Below are 22,605 nucleotides of genomic sequence, written 5' to 3'. Positions count from 1 at the left end.
TATAATCTACCAATTCCTTTTACTTCATAAGGGTTTGCAATGAGCCCATATATACAGTGGCCTCGACATAAGAATAAGATCATATACTCTACCTTTATACCACAGAGATGGATGATGATGATGATGATTGTAACCGGTACTTCAGCGGTTACACAAACACAGTTAAAGGGAGGAAAGCAAATCAAATTACAAGGTACCTAAATACTATACACACCATAATCATGTAATGAACTGCAGAAAAAACAGGAGAAGTAAATATCAGTGAGGGCAACTTGACGATAACAAACAAGGAATGTGGGACGGTGCTGGGAACCTACCAAAGGCATGGAGATGTCTAGGTTGCAGTTTTCAGAAAAATCAACATGTTCTTGGATTTTCAAAAATTATATTTAACAAATGTACCTTACAAATAAATTACGAACCGTTTCACCAATGCGGAAAATACCGATACACAGTTTGTAAAACACAGATTACATGTTCTTAGAGACACACATGTTAGAAATTCCTTGACAAGAGCTTCCTATAAGTTCAAAAAGTCACGCAAATACAGTACATCTAATCACAAACCAAGTTAGCAATACAATCTCGAAGGTAAGAGGAAACACATAATGCCTTTACAATTTACGGCCGGGCTGAGTGGCTCAGACGGTTAAGGCGCTGGCCTTCTAACCCCAACTTGGCAGGTTCGATCCTGGCTCAGTCCGGTGATATTTGAAGGTGCTCAAATACGACAGCCCCGTGTCGGTAGATTTACTGGCACATAAAAGAACTCCTGCGGGACTAAATTCCGGCACCTCGGCGTCTCTGAAGACCTTAAAAAGTAGTTAGTGGGACGTAAAGCAAATAACATTATTATTATTATTATTATTATTATTATTATTACAATTTACAATCAAGTTAAACTAACCTTTCAAAACATCTGAGCAACATAATAGTGGTGATTAGCGCAACCTCCTGTGTAATACATCAACGAAAACTAAACGGAGCTTAAAACCGGACAGAAAACAACAGCGCTTACCCTAAGGCAGCCCATTCTGGTAGCGAAGAGATGCTGACTACGTCAAAACTACGGCAGGCCAAGACCAAGACGGCTCAAAAACTAAAGACAGACACAAAAAGTTGCCTAGCCCCCTTTTAAAGGGAAATTTGGCCCTGGAGTAGCCAATCAGAACACAGGATCTTGCCCAGATTGACCAATCACAACTCTTTCTTCGGTCGCGATGTTTAAATTACTTTCTTGAACACATACGATCACGAATCTTCCATTTCCACAGGTTCGAAGCTTGATTCTCTTGTTGAGGACAAGGCTCTCACTATTCTGATCCATAACATGTTGATAAATAATACCGTCATCATTTCAGACAATATAACTTCATCGAGGGAGATCATGCAGACAAATAGCGTTTTACAGGGCGACCCTCTCCTTCCTTTATTGTTTAATGTAGCTATCTATGACGTGGTTCAAGCGATAAAAGAGGTGTCAAACGAAGTAACCATGTATTTATATGCTGATGATATGGTTCTAGGATCACATGATGTTAAAGAGTTACAAAAAGCACTGGATGCACTGGAGAAGTGGACAGATACAAATGAATTGCAAGTAAACATTGAAAAGGCTGTCTACATGATTTTCAGGAAGGGTGGACGAACATCCTCAAGTGACAAAGTGACGTATAAAGCGGAGACATTAAATGACGTAAACAGTTTCAAATATCTGGGCTTGACGATGTGGATGACAGTAAACTCCTTTAGACTTCATATTAGGCTACATGCTGCGGCAGCTATGAAAGCAATATTTGACATCAAGAATTTAAATAGATTATCTCTTAACACGGCCATGACCTTGTTTGACGCAAAAATAATCCCTATTTTAACATATGGACTGGAAATCATTTGGGATAAGCTAACAAAGAATGACCTACACACTCTAGAAAAAATCAAAGCCCGATTCTTAAAGACAACCCTCTGTGTGTCCAGATTTACTAGATCAAGACTGGTTTATGAACTTGCAAAGGAGCCTTTTTTAATTGAAGATTTGAGATTCCAGCTTATACAGACCAATGGATGAAAGAGTGGCCAAAAGGAATGATATCTGTCCTGAATTCTATTCGACTGAAGCAATGACAAATAGAACTTGGACCAATACAAACCATGATCTCCGACATTTTATCAATTCCATGGCAATTCATCGATACCACTATAAACTCTGCAAAGCCAGGATCTTAACATGAACCTGACGATAGTTGTGTGTATCCAGTATCTCTTTACTATCAGTGATGTCTACATCAATAATAACGAATGTGTCGTCCATAAATCTTAACCATAAATCTATGCCTCCAATTTTTTCCTTTATCTTCGTGTGTTCAATTGTGTCCATATGTATGTCCGCCATGATACCAGACATAGGGTCTCCCATTGCCAGTCCACTTTGTTGGAAAGTTTTACCGTTGAATGAAAAAATGTTATCCAATATGAATTCCAGTACCTTCATAAACTCATACACTTCCAATTTACTAAGGCCACTGTGTTTGGAGATGTTATTGTATTTAATTTCAACAGTTTTTTTCACTGGAATATTAGGATACAAGGTTTTGAATTAACATTGTGATATTTTTAATTGTTTATGTTATTACGTTTTTAGAAGTGCTTTAATGTTGTTTTTTAGATGTAATGCAATTTGGTTTATAGACTACTGTAATTTTAATTTTGACTATAGTCTTTTTAATATGTTTACGACTGTTTATGAACATCATTTTAAGATTAAAAATTAAGGCTCAACATGCTCTTTATAGGAGCGAAACATGTCCCTTAGAAGAATTAATTGTATGAAATCGTAAATTTCAATAAAGGAGATTTGTATTGAATAGGTGGACAAGAAATACTTCTTATTATAACTGCTGTGAATAACATCATTCAATATGGAACAACCATGAGGATAATGACCTGTAATTGTTGTTGAAATCTTTTTAATATTTTTTTACTTTTTTTTTTTTTATTTTATTTAAAGTATTCGTTCAACAACATCATCGTATCACAGAAATTGTCACAATATTCATCGAAAAGAAAAATAGTCAACTCAGTTTATCCTCAACGTATCACTTTATAATTACATAATTCACGCCATTTAAGTCTTCATAGATTGGAATTTGTTAAACAAAATTAATCTTTCATAACACAGAAGTGTCTCTCACATATTCAAGAACTAGCCTCCTGATGTTGAGGTAATTAAGTTATTAAGAAATTAAAATATATTTTGATATTAAGATTGAAATGTTATCATGACATTGTGAATAAAATGTCTTGATATTAAGAATGATTGCTTTGATCTGTCTTCATAAATTAGACATATACAGAATAAGATCAGTTTCAATCATGTGTAGCATCCACTGGCTACATACCATATAATATTTTCTAAATTCATATAATCACCAATATATATACATTCAATATCTACTCCGGAAATAAGTGAGATTCCTCTAAATAGAGCTTCATTGTCAGATTGCAATTATTTTTTGTCATCTCATAAAATTCAAACATTTTAGTATAGGTTAATAAGGGATACCATGGATGAAAATTCTAAGTCCTCGTTAGTCATACAATATTATTAAGAAGACATTACGGCTGTATATTCCACTACAAACCTGTTATATTAGCTACAATTAGCTTAAACCCCATAAATAATATGTATTTATCAATGAAATTGCCATATGATTGACGATCATGGGTTATGGGATTTATTTTTGATGACCAATAGCTATCATTAGCTCTTAAGTTCAATATCAAGTTGCCATTTGCCATGTGATATGGATTATCTATTACGTAAACATCAATATTACCATACAATCTACCATTGATCCACATCTGCGTTACTTAACTACTCTTTATTCATTGTTGTTGTTTGAGTCATCAGTCCATAGACTGGTTTGATGCAGCACTCCATGCCACCCTATCCTGTGCTAACCTTTTCATTTCTACGTAACTATTGCATCCTACATCTGCTCTAATCTGTTTGTCATATTCATACCTTGGTCTACCCCTACCGTTCTTGCCACCTACACTTCCTTCAAAAACCAACTGAACAAGTCCTGGGTGTCTTAAGATGTGTCCTATCATTCTATCTCTTCTTCTCGTCAAATTTAGCCAAATCGATCTCCTCTCACCAATTCGATTCAGTATCTCTTCATTCGTGATTCGATCTATCCATCTCACCTTCAGCATTCTTCTGTAACACCACATTTCAAAAGCTTCTATTCTCTTTCTTTCCGAGCTAGTTATCGTCCATGTTTCACTTCCATACAATGCCACGCTCCACACAAAAGTCTTCAAAAACATCTTTCACAAAAACAGTTTTCACACCTGTCAGCACCGGCTTTCTTTGGAATAGGTATAACAACATTCTGCTGAAAATCGGATGGGACTTCTCCTGCCTCATACATCTTGCACACTAAATGAAATAACCTTACCATGCTGGTTTCTCCTAAGGCAGTCAGTAATTCAGAGGGAATATCATCAATTCCAGGTGCCTTGTTCCTATTTAGGTCACTCACAGCTCTGTCAAACTCTGACCTCAAAATTGGGTCTCCCATTTCATCAACATCAACAGCCTCTTCGTGTTCCAGAACGAAATTATCTACATCGTTACCTTGATACAACTGTTGGATATGCTCCTGCCATCTTTCTGCTTTGTCTTCTTTTCCTAGAAGTGGCTTTCCATCTGAGCTCTTAATATTCATGCACCTAGATTTCCTTTCTCCAAAGGTTTCCTTGATTTTTCTGTATGCAGCATCTACCTTTCCCAGGACCATACAGCCTTCGACATCCTTGCACTTCTCCTTCAGCCATTCTTCCTTAGCTACCTTGCACTTTCTATCCACTTCATTCTTTAATCGCCTGTATTCTTTTCTGCCCTCTTCATTTCTAGCATTCTTGTATTTTCGTCGTTCATCAATCAGGTCTAGTATCTCCTGAGTTATCCACTGATTCTTAGTTGATCTTTTCTTACTTCCTAACATTTCTTCAGCAGCCCTACTGACTTCATTTTTCATGACTCTCCACTCTTCCTCTACTGTGTTTCCTTCGGCCTTTTCATTTAGTCCTTGTGCAACATGTTCCTTGAAACGATCCATCACACTCTTTTCTTTCAACTTGTCTAGATCCCATCTTTTTGCATTCTTTCCTTTCTTCAATTTCTTCAACTTCAGATGGCATTTCATGACCAACAAGTTGTGGTCAGAGTCCACGTCTGCTCCTGGGAAAGTTTTGCAATCCAACACCTGGTTTCTGAATCTCTGCCTAATCATAATGAAGTCTATTTGATACCTTCCAGTGTCTCCAGGTCTCGTCCACGTATACAGCCGTCGTTTGTGGTGTTTGAACCAAGTATTGGCGAGGACTAAATTATGGTCAGTGCAGAATTCAACCAGCCGACTTCCTCTTTCGTTCCTTTGTCTCAATCCAAATTCTCCTACTGTGCTACCTTCTCTTCCTTGGCCTACCACTGCATTCCAGTCTCCCATCACAATTAGATTCTCGTCACCTTTGACATATTGTATTAAATCTTCTATCTCCTCATATATTCTTTCAATTTCTCCATCATCCGCTGAACTAGTAGGCATATAGACCTGCACTATTGTGGTGGGCATTGGTTTGGTGTCTATCTTGGCGACAATAATTCTTTCACTATGCTGGTCGTAGTAGCTCATCCGCTGCCCTATTTTCTTATTCATTATTAAACCAACTCCTGCATTACCCCTGTTTGATTTCGTGTTGATAATTCGGTAGTCGCCTGACCAAAAATCCTGTCCTTCCTGCCAACGTACTTCACTTATACCAACTACATCTAACTTTAGCCTATCCATCTCCCTTTTCAGATTCTCTAACCTACCACAACGATTCAAACTTCTAACATTCCACGATCCGACTCGCAGAATGTCAGTATCCATCTTCCTGATGATCGCCCCCTCTCGTGTAGTCCCCACTCGGAGATCCGAATGGGGGACTAGTTTACCTCTGGAATATTTTACCCGGGAGGAAGCCATCATCAGTACATCATTCATACAGAGAGAGCTGCATGTCCTCGGGAGGTGGTTACGGCTGTAGTTTCCCGTTGCTTTCAGCCGTGTAGCAGTATCAACACAGCTAAGCTATGTTGAGTATTATTACAAGGCCGTATCAGTCAAGCATCTAGACTGCCGCCCTTGCAACTACCGAAAGGCTGCTACCCCCCTTTCGATGAACCATTCGTTAGTCTGGTCTCTCAACAGATACCCATCCGATATGGTTGCACCTGCGGATCGGCTATCTGCATCATTGGGACACGCAAGCCTCCCCACCGCGGCAAGGTCACATGGTTCGCAGAAGAGGCTTTATTCATTCATATATGAAAATACTTCCTCATATCTCTTCTCATTTATCATACTTCATCAATTCTTTCCTTTATATAACATTATTCCATCATTTCATACTTCCTTCCTCATATTTCTCTTTGTATGTTTAAACCGCACCATATGTCAGTATTTCTTATTTAATTCAATGCAACGTAAAATTCAATTCACTTCTCACCTAACCAAAATACCATTTCACGGATCAACAACTATCTCTCATCTCTAGCAATATGCATCTTATTTTTTTCTGCTAGTTGTTTAACGTCGCACCAACACAGATAGGTCTTACAGCGACGATGGGAGAGGAAAGAGCTAGGAGTGGGAAGGAAGTGGCCGTGGCCTTAATTAAGGTACAGCCTGCCTGGTGTGAAAATGGGAAACCACGGAAAACCATTTTCAGGGCTGCCGACAGTGGGGTTCGAACCTACTATCTCCGAATACTGGATACTGGCCGCACTTAAGCGACTGCAGCTATCAAGCTCGGTATGTATCTTATTTATCCATATGCATCCGTATTTAACTTGTTCTGATTTATTACTGGCAACAAATGATCAATCTTTATGAACTTAATATCATACGACTCAATATTATTATATAACACATTCTATTCTCATCATAAACTCCTATCAATGGCAAGGTATAACATAATTAACTGAATATCGCTAACGTAACACGTCACTGTTATACGGTCACTTCCCTATCTTAAGATGTACTTTACTTATGCTGAAGACTACCCATCACCTTCCCAAATACATTACTTTTGGATCACTCGCGTGGAAATACTTGATGTTGAATCATATCATGAAGTTATAACGACCTATTCCTTTCCAAATAAAATATTCATCAACTACATTCTACAAAGAAAAACTAAAATCATTTGATAATATTTTGAGAACCTATCTTATTCTGTATTCGTCTGCCGGGATTGGTGTTGGTTCTGCTACATCGTCAGCTGCACTGGTCCTCCTTTGGTTATAGGCTCAGTCACCTGGGATTTCCTCTGCGGGAAATGAGCTCTCATCTGCCAGTGATGTCGGCTGGTCTCCATCGGTCGTCAACTCCATTCTCGATTTACAGATCCATTACACTGGATTCTTGCGCATTCAGGAAACACAGATTCAAAGACAATATTAATAACAACATTTTGTCAAATGTAAAGCCCCCTTGTATTACTGTCTTGTTTTATATTCGCTAATACGTCTATGTGTAAGTTATTATACAGTCTACCAAAATGTCTAGCGTGACTTTATCTCGTTTAATTCAATGGTATTTTATCTTATATGATTGCATATTGTAAATAATATGCTTCGTAATGAAACCTTTGGTTTTTTTTTTATTTATACAAGTCAGGTCCGTTTAAAGTCTTCCTCTTCTCCCTTCAAACACTCAAGATGATTTCTATTATATATTTTATCTGTTTTCAGTCTTCCATTTTAAATTGAACTTGTATAATATGTATGGAAGTGTATCTTTGATATCCCTTCAGTTTTCTTCCGATAAATTTGTTGTTTTACTTCCAAAATAACTTCTTTCTTCTAGAAATCAAATCAGCCATTTTTCTCGCTTGTCCTCTCAAAATCAGTTCCTTTTTTGTCCTCTGCGTTGATGCTAACCATTTTGGAAGATACATTTTGTCTTGGTCACAGCCACTATGATTCGAGTTGTGCCTGTCCCGTATGACTTGAATTCTTCAGATGATTAAAATCCATATTTTTTAACTTTATTCACAGTAAATCATAACATCTTAACTCCATGAATTGACAATCAGGACAATGGAACGACACAGTACTTTCTACCCAGCTGGCATGCTAATGTAAGTTAGAGCGAGTTTTAATTTTCTAGTTGATTCACATTCGTAACGGTCAGGCTAGTTTAGTCGTGGAGTGGAAATCTCCCACAGCTATGGTGAACAGTAGTGTGGTGTAATGCAGTTTGATCGTTCATACCAATCCCATGTATTGATGTTTCTGAGAGCTATTCAGCTCCCATGAAATGTAGCAGTCAACAATCCTTGCAAATTTTAGGCTTTTGTTGCTTAACTATGAATATCTCAGATTAAGAGTTAAGTTATGAAATTATTAAAAGGAGTGAATAGCGCTGGCCTCCGGGTTAGTCCAGTAGTATAGGTTCAGTTACAGCAGAGAGAGATGCTCCATAAACCAGTCAATAGGAAATTAAAGCTTTGTTTGGACTCTTATACAATGCTGGTATGCTGCGATCAGCTCATAAATATTACAAACCTGGTAGTGTGTCCCGACGGATTAAGTGGGTCAAATTATACAGGGTGAACAAAAAAATGCCACACGGAGGTCGACATGCGGTTCCTCATCGAAATTCACAACAAGTTTATCTTGCAAAACCTAGTCCCATAAAAGGTTTAATAGAAATGCGAGTTAAGAAACGAGGCTCTGGCAACGCTGTAATGGCGTGTATCGTGGCCAAGCACAGGTTACATGAACTTGGCGATCTGCTGGAACTGTCTCATTAGCTCAGTGAGACGAGGTAATGCCGGTTGTGCAGACACGCCAATATTCGAGTCGTGCTCGCGCCTTTTTTTTTTTTTTTTTTTCCAGTTAATGTATCAAATTGTATCCAATGTACACCTCCACTATGCAATACACTATGTTCTGTATTACCGTTACAGTTACCTTTATTTAAACATTCAAACGTAACATGAACTTCTTACAGACGTAAACAAACACTTTGTTTCGTCCATGGCACAAATGAAGCAATACGTAGAATAGGTGTGGAGGTGGTGTTGTGTTGTTTTGTAAGCTTAATCTCAGGAGTACAACGGTAAAAATTTCTACCACTACTAAAAATCCTGTTCCTGAATTTATGTTTGTTGAAATTATTAGTGACACTGTTAAAGTACTCATTGGGGTTATATGTAGGCCTCCAAATACAGGGGGCATTGGTGAGTTAGAGGACAATTTAATGAGACTTTTACCATCTTATGAACACGTGATTATACTAAGCGACTATAATACAAATTTATTAACTCGGACTAGTGAAACAATACGTTTTCGAAATATTTTTCTCTCCTGTGACATGAAAATATTGCCCTCGGAACCAACTAACACCGTCTCTTCTGATACACTCATTGATCTCATGATAACCAATAATCCACATAAGGTTCTTACACACGGTCAAATACATATCCCTGAAATATTAACTCATGACCTTATATACTTAGTGTATGCGCTAAGAGTTCCTAAATATAGGTCGAAATACACGACTTTTAGAGACTTGAAGAATATAGATTTCCATCACCTAAAAGGAGATGCATGTAAATGTCCTTGGGGTGACACAATACTAATGAATGATATCGATGAAAAACTAGAAAATATTAATTCTCATATTTATGGACTTTAAATAAGCATACCCCTAAGCGCTGTGTGAAAGTAACACGCCGGTCCTGTCCGTGGCTGACAACTGAATTCAAATCTCTGATGGTTCAGCGTGATTCATTATACAGACATTACAAACGAAATATATCAGCTAACACATTTGAACAATACCGTGTACTGCGAAATCAAATTAAACAAATTATCCGCAACAAGAAATTTGATTACTTCCGGCGTCTATCCAATAATGTAAACACTGGTAGTATTTAGCGACACATTTGTTCATTAGGTATTGGAAGGCCACCTGTGAACCATGGAAAATCAGAAATACCCCTTGACGAGATTAATAGACACTTTTCAACAGATGCTTTTACTCCAGAACACGATATAGTGCAGGCCACCATCAAGTCTATAATACGACAACAATCATCTGATCGCCAATGTTTCGAATTTCGAACTGTTTCAGAGTCTGAAGTGAGACGAGAACTGATTTCAATTAAATCCCATACAACGGGGGCTGATGAAATCCCTATTTTCTTTATTACTAACATTATGGATAGATATTGCCAGTTATTACTGACTTATTTAATGCATGCCTCTCCCGTGGTTATTTTCCGACAAAGTGGAAAGATGCACAAGTTGTCCCAGTTCCAAGAAGATCACCAGCTAATGACTTTCGTCCTGTATACATTCTTGCAGCACTGTCTAAAGCTCTGGAAAAATTGATCTATAGCCAACTTGAACAAAACCTGGAAAAATATTCTCTACGTGACCCCTTCCAATCTGGTTTCAAGAAAGGACATAGCACAGGGGCGGCACTACTAAGAATTACAGACGACGTCGGACGAGCTATAGATGAGCGGAAAGTGACTATACTTATTTTACTTCACTTCAGTAGTGCGTTTGACACAGTAAATATTGACATGTTATTAGCGAAACTACAAAGATTTAATCTGAGTCCCTCTGCTATTCAGCTCTTTGCTTCATACCTCACCAATCGGCGACAACGTGTTGCTATAAACCAGGGCCGGCCACAACGAGTCTTGTGCAGCTCTTGACACCAACCTTAGAGCAAAATTAAATGATATTATTAATGGAATCTAACAACATCTCATGGCTGGCGGCAGTCAGTAGCAGCGATGTGCGGCTTAACTTTATTAGCGCTGTAGGGCAGTGGTGAGAGATGGGAGGTGAATATAGTTCTGGGGCCTTCCGTTAGATAGTGCTTTGAGCGGGAGAGTCTGTCAGCGAGTCAGTGTCGTTAGTTGAAGCCAGTCGCGTTCACATGTAGGCCAGTAGCAAGTGCCGATACTTCTCTGTGTGCAGTTGTTGTGTGCTGTTTCAATACAGTTGTGGCCTGGTGTCCGGACTGTTGCAACGCTGTCTAAGAAGCGTAAATGTGAAGAGGAGAATCGAGCTTTTAATACCGACTGCGAGAATTCGATTTTGTAGAAAGAAACGGTAAGCCAATGTGTTTTTGTGTCAAATAACTTTGTCACAGTAATCGAAAATGCCATCATGACACTAACCACAGCAGTTTCAAGAAATATTTTCTTGTTGGCCCTTAGTTAAGGAACACCAAACTGAAATCACTAAAGGAAAAACTTCATGGTCAGAGTAAGTTATGTCAATTTTTACTAAGGAAGCAGATTTAACAAAAGAATCTGGCTTCATCTTGGCTTTTAATATTGCAAAAGCAAAAAAAGCCTTACACAGATGGGGAGTTTATTAAGAAGAACATGGCACAAGTTATTTCTGTTTTGGAACCCGAAAATAACAAACTGCAGAAACTGATCATCGAAATACCCACTGCTAGACACACAATAGAGAGAGCCATATTTGTGAAGTATGGATCAAGTGACTTTCAGGTGGTGGAAGAACTTTTAGACCTGGTTAGTTTGAAGGATACTACTCGTCGTTGTGACATTAAAGAAGCCCTGGATGATGTTTTATAGAAAAATTCAGTGCCTATCGGTAATATTGTCAGCATTGATACCGATGGTGCACTATCTATGACTGGCACGAAACAAGGGCTTATTGGGCTTTTAAATGCTGACACATCAGTTCCTGATTTTCTACCTGTACATTGTATTGTTCACAGAGAATATTTAGCAGCAAAATATTTTCAGTACCCACATATTATGCAGGTACAGTAGTTCTAAATATTGTGAACTGTATTCGCTCATGTGCCAAAACACGCCGACAGTTCAAATTTTTATAGAAGATATGAACAATGATGAGCTTCCTGATGATGTATATTTGTACTGCTTAGTAAAATGGCTATCAGTAAGCAATGTTCTTGGCAGATTTTTTGAATTACCTGATCCAATCAAACAGCTTATGGAAGAAAAATTAAAACCATTCCCTGAACTTAATGACCCCCAGTGGTTGTTAGATTTGGCCTTTGTTTTTACAGATGTGGTACAGCATTTAAAAACGCTATACATATCTTTACATGGAAGAGAAAAACTTACTTCTGATTTGGCCCAGACTGTATTTAGCTTTCACAGCAAGTTAAAGCTTTTTGGGAAAGACCTTCAGACTAAAACATTTTCTCACTTCAAGCGTTTGAAGAAAATTACTGAAAGCCTTCCTGACGTTCAGGTGGAAACTGAAGATTGAAATGAGTAAAATGTCTGTCCTTGCTGAAGAAATCATGGCAGATTTAATGATTTGAGATCACTTAAACCTTCATTTTCATTCCTGGGAAATCCTTTTCTGTTGATATTGTGAGCGATGACTGTCCTTTTTCATCACCAATTACAAAGGATACAGCAGCTGTAGAGTTAGAGCTACTAGAACTGCAAGAGGAGGAAGAACTAAAAGGACTCAAACGAAGTGGCGTTTCTAACACAGAATTTTGGAAGAATGTTCCAGAAGAAAAATAACCACTAACAAAAGAGTGTGCCAAAAACTTATCTCAATCTTTGGGACTACTTATGTGTGTGAATCACTCTACTCAACGCTTAAATTCATTAAATCTAAATATCGATCTGAACTAACTGATGAACAATTAATGAAGTTGTGCGAACTGCGCTTACCAATTATCAGCCAGATTTCAAAAAAACTAACAGCAAAAATGAACACTCGTAAAAGCACTTCTCAGAAGTAAAATCTCATTCCTTGATGTGTACCTGAACAGTTATAATCTGTGTAGTGTAGAAAAAAATGTTCGTTCATTTGTTATAAAATGAAAAACCTATCTTCATTTTATGAACCATTTTCTAAACATTCTCCCAATTTTGTCTCCTAAATTTGCGGCTCCCAGAAGCAAGGTTAGTGGTCACCCCTGCTATAAAGGGTATCACAGGTGAACAATGTAGTGAAAGTGGAAAGTGTTCATTGAAGTCTTTATTTGTAAAGTGTGGTAATATGTTTTATTTTTAACAACCTAACCTGTACAGTGTAATATTTGTAACATATGTATTTGTAAATAGTAGATTTCAGTTCTGTACTTACTGGAAGTATCCAGAAATGTTACATGAATTTTTGAGCAGGGTGTGTTGTATTTTGTTGGTTATGTCTTCTAGAATCTATTTTCAGACTGTTCTGGAAATGGAAGGTTTGCGAGCGTGTATTCAAGAATGCTACTTAAAGTTCGCGACTGTAGTAGGAATTGTGATTGGTGAACCTAGGCGGGCATAGGCGGACTCGTGCATTCTGATTGGCTGCTCCAAGGCCAGGGTTTACCTATATATAGAGAGCGAGGCAGCGTTAGTAATAATTCAGTCTGTCTTGTCTTGTCTTGGCCTGGTCTGCCTTAGTCTGTCTGAACTTTTACGTCATGTGGGACGCCTCGCTTCTGGGATGGGCCACCTTTGGGTAAGCACTCTTGAATTCCATTCCGGCTAAAATTTCCGTAATGTTCGGTTGCTATTTCGTATAGGAGTCTGCCCTAGCCTAACCTAGATTCGTCAAATTAATTATTTATGATGCCTTAGCTTTTCAGCTGGGCTTGCCTGTTTGTCTTCGAGGCATTCCCTTTTCTTGTTTCACTAATTATGTAGATTGTAGTTTAATATATTTACCTTGGGGTTTGCCTCTGGTAGTTCAGTGTCTCTTGATGTACGCTAGTTTTGGAGAATATGTTTACTTCACTGTAAATTGCACTGTACAACTGGATTTGTAACTAGATGTGTAGTTGGTTTGAAATTTTGAACTTGTACGAAGATATTATCAAAGATCCTCTAAGTTATGGTATCATAGAGAATATAGTTTGTAAGTTGCAAGTTGGTGGATTTTGTTCGGAATGTATTTGTAAAATTTCATTTGTAAATAATATTTTTCAAATTTAAGGATCACAGTTGATTTATTTCGGAATCTGCAATCTAAGCCATGTCCATGCCCTCGGTAGGTCCTACCTACTTCCACTTTCCTGGTTTATTGTCCACTAGTTGCCCCTACTGATATTTACATATGTTTTGGTCGGCAGAGATCCGCATAATTTCAGCTAATCGTGGGAGTAGAGTAATATAATGAAGGCATAGCCAACCGACACAGGTAAACGACAAGTCAGAGAGCGTTCACTATATCCATATGTTGGAAATAAATATAAGGTGAGGAATACTCTCGATAATTATCCCATGTTGATATTACCCAAAGTGGAGAATAATGCTGTAATGATAAATTCTGACATCCATAGATGTAATTGAGCTAACCAGTCAATTGAAAGAAGTGAATTAAGTTAAGAAGCGAATGATATTTCGTTGAAGGGAGAACTTAGGATCTTAAATAAAACTGTAATTGAGAACTAAGAGTTCATTCTTAGATAATAATTTCATACGGTCATATAATGTGGATTAAATGATTAAATACAGTATGGTTAGGCCAGTAGGTGACAGGATTTTGCATGGCAGTAGAGATAGCAAGCTTAGCAAGTCATTCAACGGTAATTAAGATATTCGACAGTGACAAAAGAACAATTTAGACAGTTGATATTATAATTTAAAACTTTAAAACATAAAATATGAATCTCTTTTCAAATGATTTAAATAATTTTCAGTATATGTAATATGCGTATATGTAATAATGTAAGAGTAGCGTTTAATTAACATTTCAATGAAATAAAATGAGAAAGTTAGCTCATGTCAAGACTACAAGTGATCATAATTAGAATTGATATGTACATAAAGTCAATATCATGATATTTATTAGGAATTTTGAAGAGTCAATTAAGACAATATTCTCTTTTCTATGCTTAAATATGATGTTAATAAACTAGTTGGTTAAGATTAGATGCATGTGATATAATTATTTATAGAATGAATTAGTAGAATAAGTTATTAATAGATATACATTGCGACTCTAGTCTGTCTAAAGCATTGAGTTAGGTGCGTAAGGATGGAGACGTCCATCACAGATGTTGGGATTACAAATTTTTAGGCTAATGCACCACTCTTCGGGATTCACGTAAAGCAAATTTTGTAGTAAACATACCCTGAGATCATCTGAGCAGTCGGAGGATTTTATTATGCCGTTACTGGACGCAATAAGGGCGCAACGCTTGAGGGGTTAAGAGAGATCTGCTCCCTATCATTGACCCACATTGTCATGTCACACACACTATTGTATTCACAAAGACGCACACACGAGATGCTGTCAACTGTGTACACTGTTTTATTTACAAGTTATATACATTAACCCATTTATGCCCAGGTGGGTCGTTTTCGACCCATCAAATTATGCTATCTTTCTTTAAGCTCTTACATTCTTGACACTTGTAAGATCGATTTAGTTAACTATTATATATTTCGTCATACGTCTGGGCGGGAATTTGATTCATTGTTGACATTATCCTTGATCTAGAGTCAATAGAAGAAAGATGGAGTGTCAGCCCTCTGCACGCGGGTGAAGAATGTAAGTAGAATTGACAACTATTGTCATTGGCAGGTTATTCATTGCAGTATTTACTATTTAAAACTTCAATAATATACGTACATAATTTGATATCCGCATAACTAGCTTAGAATTACCAGTATTTTCAATAGAACCTAGTGTGGGTCACTAACAACCCGCTGAGCAGTTACCTGAGAACTATCACTGACGTTCACATTCGCTCAATAATGACCATATATTTAGCTTAAACCTTATGTAATTAGTCTTAGTATTCCTAATTGCTCTGTAATTTATTGCAGAGTACAGCAACTAACAGTTGCAGAAATTCTGGATGAGCTCGAAGCGGCCGATCCTTCAGATATCCTCGAATCAGATGTTGGGCTGCCGGAAGGAGGAGGAGAAGAAACGGATGCTGACTCTGGTGAAGAAGATTGTTCAGATCCTGACAGACTAAATCATGCTTAGCTTCAAGCTCCAGCAGAGTTAGTGGTGCAGGTACTAATTTTTTTTTTTTTTTTTGCTACGGGGCTGTACGTCGCACCGACACAGATAGGTCTTATGGTGACGATGGGATAGGAAAGGCCTAGGAGTTGGAAGGAAGCGGCCGTGGCCTTAATTAAGGTACAGCCCCAGCATTTGCCTGGTGTGAAAATGGGAAACCACGGAAAACCATTTTCAGGGCTGCCGATAGTGGGATTCGAACCTACTATCTCCCGGATGCAAGCTCACAGCCGCGCGCCTCTACGCGCACGGCCAACTCGCCCGGTCAGGTACTAATAAAGAGTAACTTCAATTCATAACTTCCTCCCGAATTCAGGGATGAACCTGAACCACTTCGGGAAAATGAACAAGTTCACCGTAGTGGCTTGGACACAAATTGTACTAATGGGACAGCTAAATCTTACTCTTTCAATTGGAAAATAGGTGATATGATATTCCCACCCTATTCTTCGTCCAATGTTCATCATCCAGATAAAAGAAATTTTACGATCCGATCATACCCTATAGATTTTTTGGATGCATTTCTCGAAACAGATACAGTTCTTCAAATATTGAAATATACCGTTGGTTATGCCTCTTTCCTTGGCATACTTTTTCTGAGTAGATATGTACCCCTACCATGAAGAAGGATGTTTTGGGAGAACTTGGATGATGTTAGAAACTAACTTGTCCAGAACAGCATGCGTAGGAATAAGTTTGAAGAAATATTCCGATTTCTTGGTGTTTGTGACAATTTGGCTCTGCCGGCAGGTGAGAAAATGGGTAAATTGAGAAACAAGTCATTTCTTATAAATGCTCCCAATAAAGACAAAGTACCTATTGATGAGTCTATGATCCCGTATTTTGGGTGCCACGGGTGTAAGCAATTTGTCCAAATTTCAATTCGTGGCAAAAAATAGTACATTCCTATTTTGTTTTGGTTGCTCAGTTTATGCATGAACAATGCCTGGATTCTTAGGAGAAGCTATGGTATGTCTCTTGATGCCCTAACTCCCGTCAGGAAGCAACCAAGGCAATGCTCTACAAATATGGGGCAGCTCCTAAGGGAAGAGGTTGACTTACATCGCTTGACATTATCAAGGAATACCAGAGGAAGGACCATTGAGGGCACCTGCTGATAAGTCAACAACCTAGACGCCAATGCAAGATTTGTCGTAATAAAACAGTGAAGGCCTGTGCGAGGTATAATGTTCCCCTTCATGAAAAGTGTTTTGTAAATTACCATGAGCGAGTCTCAGTTCCACTGTCAGTTATGGAATCTGAACTTACGTGTTTTGGGTACTAAATATTATTATAACAGAACAATGACAATTATTGCTTTTTGTGTCATTATAATATTCATTTCTAAAGGTACGTGAACTGTAAGTCTGTAGAAATAAATTGTTTCTAAGGTTGATATTCAGAATATTTTCTCTCCCTGTTTCCCGAGCAAGTGCTTAGCGGGTCGTTAACGACCCATGTGTTTATACAGGTTCTAAACAACTAAATATGGTTTTGTTCATTTTTACATGAATAATGGGTCATACTAAGTGTTTATATGTACAAGTTATCGATATTGCAAGAAAAAAATAATTTGGGCACAAATAGGTTAATAGTTACACATCAAATGAACCACCATCTTGGACTAAATCGACTGCACATTAGCATATCAATGAACTACGGAACACTTTACAAGATCACATGTACCAACACAACATAACCACTTCAACGGAACATGAGTTCACATAATTCGACTAATGACTTTCACTAACAATTTAAATTTAAGAATTTCATTTTTAAGTCCGTATTGAACCGAGAATAATAGATAAAATTAAAAATCCACCTTTTCAATACTAATATTAAAATAAATAAGTCATAACATTTACTTGGAACTAGTTATGACACTGGTGAGCGACATCTTCAGCCATCATCTCTCTCTTACTTGTCTCAACTCCTCTTGTCCCCCTACCTTCTTCTCTTTCCTTTCCAACCTGACAATTTACTTTATTTTATTTTCAACTTTTACTTCCCCTTGTTTATTTCTGCATAATTTACTTTTCTTTATTCTTCTGTTTACTCCTTTGATGCCACATTGAGCTGAGAAAAATTCCCTTAAAGTTCTTATTAATGTTACTACATCCACCTTTTTAAATAGATTTCAATATTCAAGTTAAAGGAAATTATCCACAGCGGTAATTTACAACATTTAAAACAGACGACTGTTCACAGTTTGTTTTTCAAGAATAATTTTAATGTTTATAAAGAAACTTTATACATGTTTCATCATTTCTGCTTCTGATCAATTGTGACAAGAACTTTTATTTAAATTGAGAATCTTATTTAAGTAGAACTCAGGACTTTCAAGATTCCATCTTGAGTAAAATAATTAAGTGTCGTTCTAACTGTAACTGTCATATTTACAGAGAAACTCTATATGTGGTTCGACCTTTGTATAACATTTCATTTATGACAAGACTTTTTATTTATTTGAGAATCTTACAGTTCTAAGTCGAACTCAATACTTTCAAAAGTTCTAACTTGAATGAAAAGAATTATATTGTGGTGTCGTTCTAATCGTGACTTCAAGACTGTGAAATTGTTATTATTTGAAGTTTTATTCTCCAGATACTTTTAGGGGCATCATTAGTCCCATATTAGGAGTGTTTATATGTGCACTGATTTAATAATATGTACATTTGCCAGTGTCAAAACTAGTTCCAAGAAAATGTTGTAACTTAATTAGTTTAATATTAGAATTTTAAGGTGGATTTTTAATTTTATCTATTTTTCACTAACAACTCAACTCTGCCCTTGTATATTCCTTGCCTGGCTATGCTTCTAGAAAAGTATGACATAACATACTTTCTCGTATCTTCTCGAGTCTCCAATAATCTAGGTACAAATGGATAGAACATTCTGTAAAACTTGAGTGACAAAGGTGCGTTGTTCTAGACTATTACCCTGTGTTGCACAACATTACATTGGACTTATACATTATATTTACAGGTAATAATAAATTATATTCTATTAATTATGTGTTAAATAGTCATATTAATAAACATACAGCAGACGTATCATGACATAACCTCACATATTTTGTTACACAAGACGGATCATACAACATAAAAATAATAAATGACACGACCATGATTTATACCAAATAAACTCCGTACATAACTACATAGATAATAATAATAATAAATTAATAATAATAACAACAACAACAATAACAACACCTACTAATCGAGCTAGATATTTTCACTATTTACACATGGGTATAGAGAATTGTTTCCAAGTTATACTAGTCCATTACACATTCGCATCAACATGTCCCAAGAGAAAGCTAATACTGCACATGAAATACATCAGCACCATCGCAAATCTGCACTGGAACCAGGAAGCCACCATCTGCGTGGAAGACAGCCTGTCTGAAGAAATCAAAATCCAGCGAGGAGTCTGTCAGGATTGTGTCTTATCTCTCCTGCTTTTTAACATCTACTCAAGAGGCAATACTGGATGAAGCACTGGAGACAGTCACAACGTAAGGCATCTACATCAACAGAGAGCACATCAACAACATTCGCGATGACACCGTGCTGCTTGCAAACAGCGCAAAAGATCTTCAAGCCCTGCTGGAGAATGTCAATACTGCTTGCAAGAACTGGGGGCTCAAGAAGAAAGTGAAAAAGACCAAGTTCATGATCGTGAGCAAGTGGAGATCCATTCAGATAGACTCATGCTTGGCACCAAGGAGAACGAGTATGTTCGACAGTACAAGTACCTTGGTTGTAATGTGAATGAACCATAGGAGCTCAGCCAACAGATCAAGACAACAATTGAGCACACATGAAACATCCTCTTTAAAATGAATAAGTTCCTCAGCAACCACAACCTTAATGTTAATCTGAGGCTACAAGTGGTCAGGGACTATGTATTTCCCACACTATCCTATGAAATAGAAGGGTGGACTCTGACCTGAGCAAGAAGCTGTAAGCCTTCGAAATGTTGGTCTATTGGCAGATGTTACGTATCTCATGGACTGAAAGAGTAAGGAATACTGATCATGGAAAGACAAAACAAGAAAACCAAAGTACTCCTTTCCATCAAGAAGCGGACACTTAAATATTTCCGACACGTGATGCAAAATGAAAAGTGTGCGATCCTATAGTAGGTGATGCAGGGAAGATCTCAGGACAACGGAGACCTGGGTGAAGAACATGAGGGACTGGTTCAAGATAAGGATGATGTCACTTTTAAATGTGGCAGACTGAAAGACTAGAATAGCCACAATGATTGCCAACATTCAATAGAAAAGAGCATGACAAGAAGAAGTAAATGAAAGTCTTCAAAGTCAGTCATAAGAAACTACGTCAAAACAAGTACTACAAAATAATTTTAAAACTAAGGGTATCTGAACAGACAATAAAAGCTCAATAACAAAATATTACAAAATCACAAACAGTAGAATGACATCACATACCTGCACAACATGATACATTATTGCATCACCTAGCAGAAGGTGAACATCCTGTGGGCTGATAAGGAGATTTGACATAACAGTCAGCTGAACTTCCACAGATGGGATGTGCAAATATTCTCGGTATGGCAGTTGGACTGTCACCTGAAACCAGAATAAGTGGTCAGAATACATATTCATATTTTGATAATTTAATAAGGAAAGAAATAATGAGTAATGCAAATATAAAGCAATATAATTAATGGTCAGGAAACAAGTGATGAATTTTCATAGTTTGTCTTCATCTCTCTTTTCTATTATTCGCACACCAACCTGTCATTGCGCTATCATGGAATATATTGCTATGAGACACAGCCAACTATCAAAGCACAGAAGGACAAGGACCACTACTCTGCCATCTTCATGTAGATTAGCTCTCTTCCAATCCGTACCAGTTCTACATCCATTCCTTCAAAGCTTCAAATGAGCCAATCTCCTTCCCAGCTTCATTAGTCAGATCTCATCGCAAAAACACAGACTACAGAAAATACTTCAGTGGTAGGAGACAGCAGTTTCCACTGTATGTTTCCATTCAAATATAAATAAGAATGAGCAGTCATTCCTTTAAATACTGGTCAAGTAGGAGGGAGTACTATCAGGTGTATAATTTATTTAAATCCTAAAAACAGAGGAGGGAATCATGTCCTTGCATTGTAGATTTAAATATTTGAGTGGAAGAAGGGAGCAATGTGTTTTATGCTGTATATGTATAGCCACTAAAAAAAAAAAAAGAATGAGCTCATGGTATTGTATGTTCCTCACATTTAAAATTTTATCAAACTTATATTTTAAATATTATCAAACATAATTCCCCTCTCACGTATATACAAACCCTGTGGATACTCACAACAAGCATTATAGGACATGTATGTAAAATAGCTTCTGAAAAATGTGTCCCTTAGAAGAACTTACACAATACCAAAGGACTTTTTCTCTCTCTCTTTTTTTTGGTCTTTCAGTGTTTTGAGTTCTTCTCTGTATTTTAGCATTATTTTGTAAGCTCTTTTGCAGGTGATTTGGGATCATTTTGCAAAATGTATGTCTTTTGTTTCTTGCTATGAGGCTCTGAATGTCTATATCATATCAAACCAGTCCTGATGCTTCTGCTTGACAAATTCTACAGGCACTTCAATGGCTGAAAGTACTGCTGTTTTAAATACCAACCAGTGCTGTTCAATGTCATCTAGGTATTCATATGACAAATATTTGTTCAGAATACACAGCTACTTAGATTTAGCTTCTGTATCTTTAAGGCATTCCATGTTCAGTTTACACACTACCCGTTTCTTTTGCTTCCATTGTCGTCAAGAAACCAGCAAAGTCATGACAGATTGTAATCAGTGGACAGTCCAGCAATCAACACATGCCATGACTCCTGTAATTTGTAAGCTGCGCTGATATCCGGGATGCACTGATGTCCTGAGAAGGACCGTCCGTGTGTTTTTCTACTTTTCTTTTACCTTAGTCTTTAAACGAGTATCTATTCAGACAGTTCGGTCTCATCCTAGAGTTGACATTCGTTTAGCACCACCCAGGGCACACCTTCAGCTTAACACGTTGACTGCCAAGACACATAACAAGAAAATTCCCGGTGGCCAAAGCTTTCTTTTTACAGTGCATATAATAAATCAAAAGTATCCTTGTTGCTACATCTTAGAGATAACACGGCCCTTGTCTTCCTTTGGCCGATATCTTCATTTTTCGAAATATCGGATCCCTTCCATTTTTCTTTTCCTTCCCACTCTCTAACCCCCCAGGGGCTCTGAACTTCGGAGCGTGGGTTGGCGACCACGGGGCCCTTAGCTGAGTCCTGGCATTGCTTCCGCTTACTTGTGCCAGGCTCCTCACTTTCATCTATCCTGTCCGACCTCCCTTGGTCAACTCTTGTTCTTTTCCGACCCCGACGCTATTAGGTTTGCGAGGGCTAGGGAGTCTTTCATTTTCACGCCCTTTGTGGCCCTTGTCTCCCTTTACCGATATCTTCATTTTTCGAAGTGTCGGACCACTTCCTCTTTTTTCCTCAGTTTAGTGTTATATAGAAGAT

At 37.6% G+C, this 22,605-nt stretch overlaps 1 protein-coding gene across 1 annotated transcript in view; it reads right to left on the bottom strand.

The window, feature by feature from the left end:
• Gp210 (nucleoporin 210) overlaps positions 1 to 22,605 on the bottom strand; it is a 461,410-nt gene that overhangs the window by 354,326 nt on the left and 84,479 nt on the right. Inside the window, exon 4 of the mRNA XM_067145468.2 lies at positions 20,526 to 20,666. Within this exon, the coding sequence (XP_067001569.2) occupies positions 20,526 to 20,666 (141 nt within the window). The remainder of the gene's footprint in view (positions 1 to 20,525; positions 20,667 to 22,605) is intronic.

This window comes from Anabrus simplex, chromosome 4 (assembly GCF_040414725.1).
Source record: "Anabrus simplex isolate iqAnaSimp1 chromosome 4, ASM4041472v1, whole genome shotgun sequence".
NCBI lineage: Eukaryota > Metazoa > Arthropoda > Insecta > Orthoptera > Tettigoniidae > Anabrus > Anabrus simplex.
Note: the sequence above shows the minus strand (reverse complement) of the source record. Positions and strands in the feature narration are given on the sequence as shown.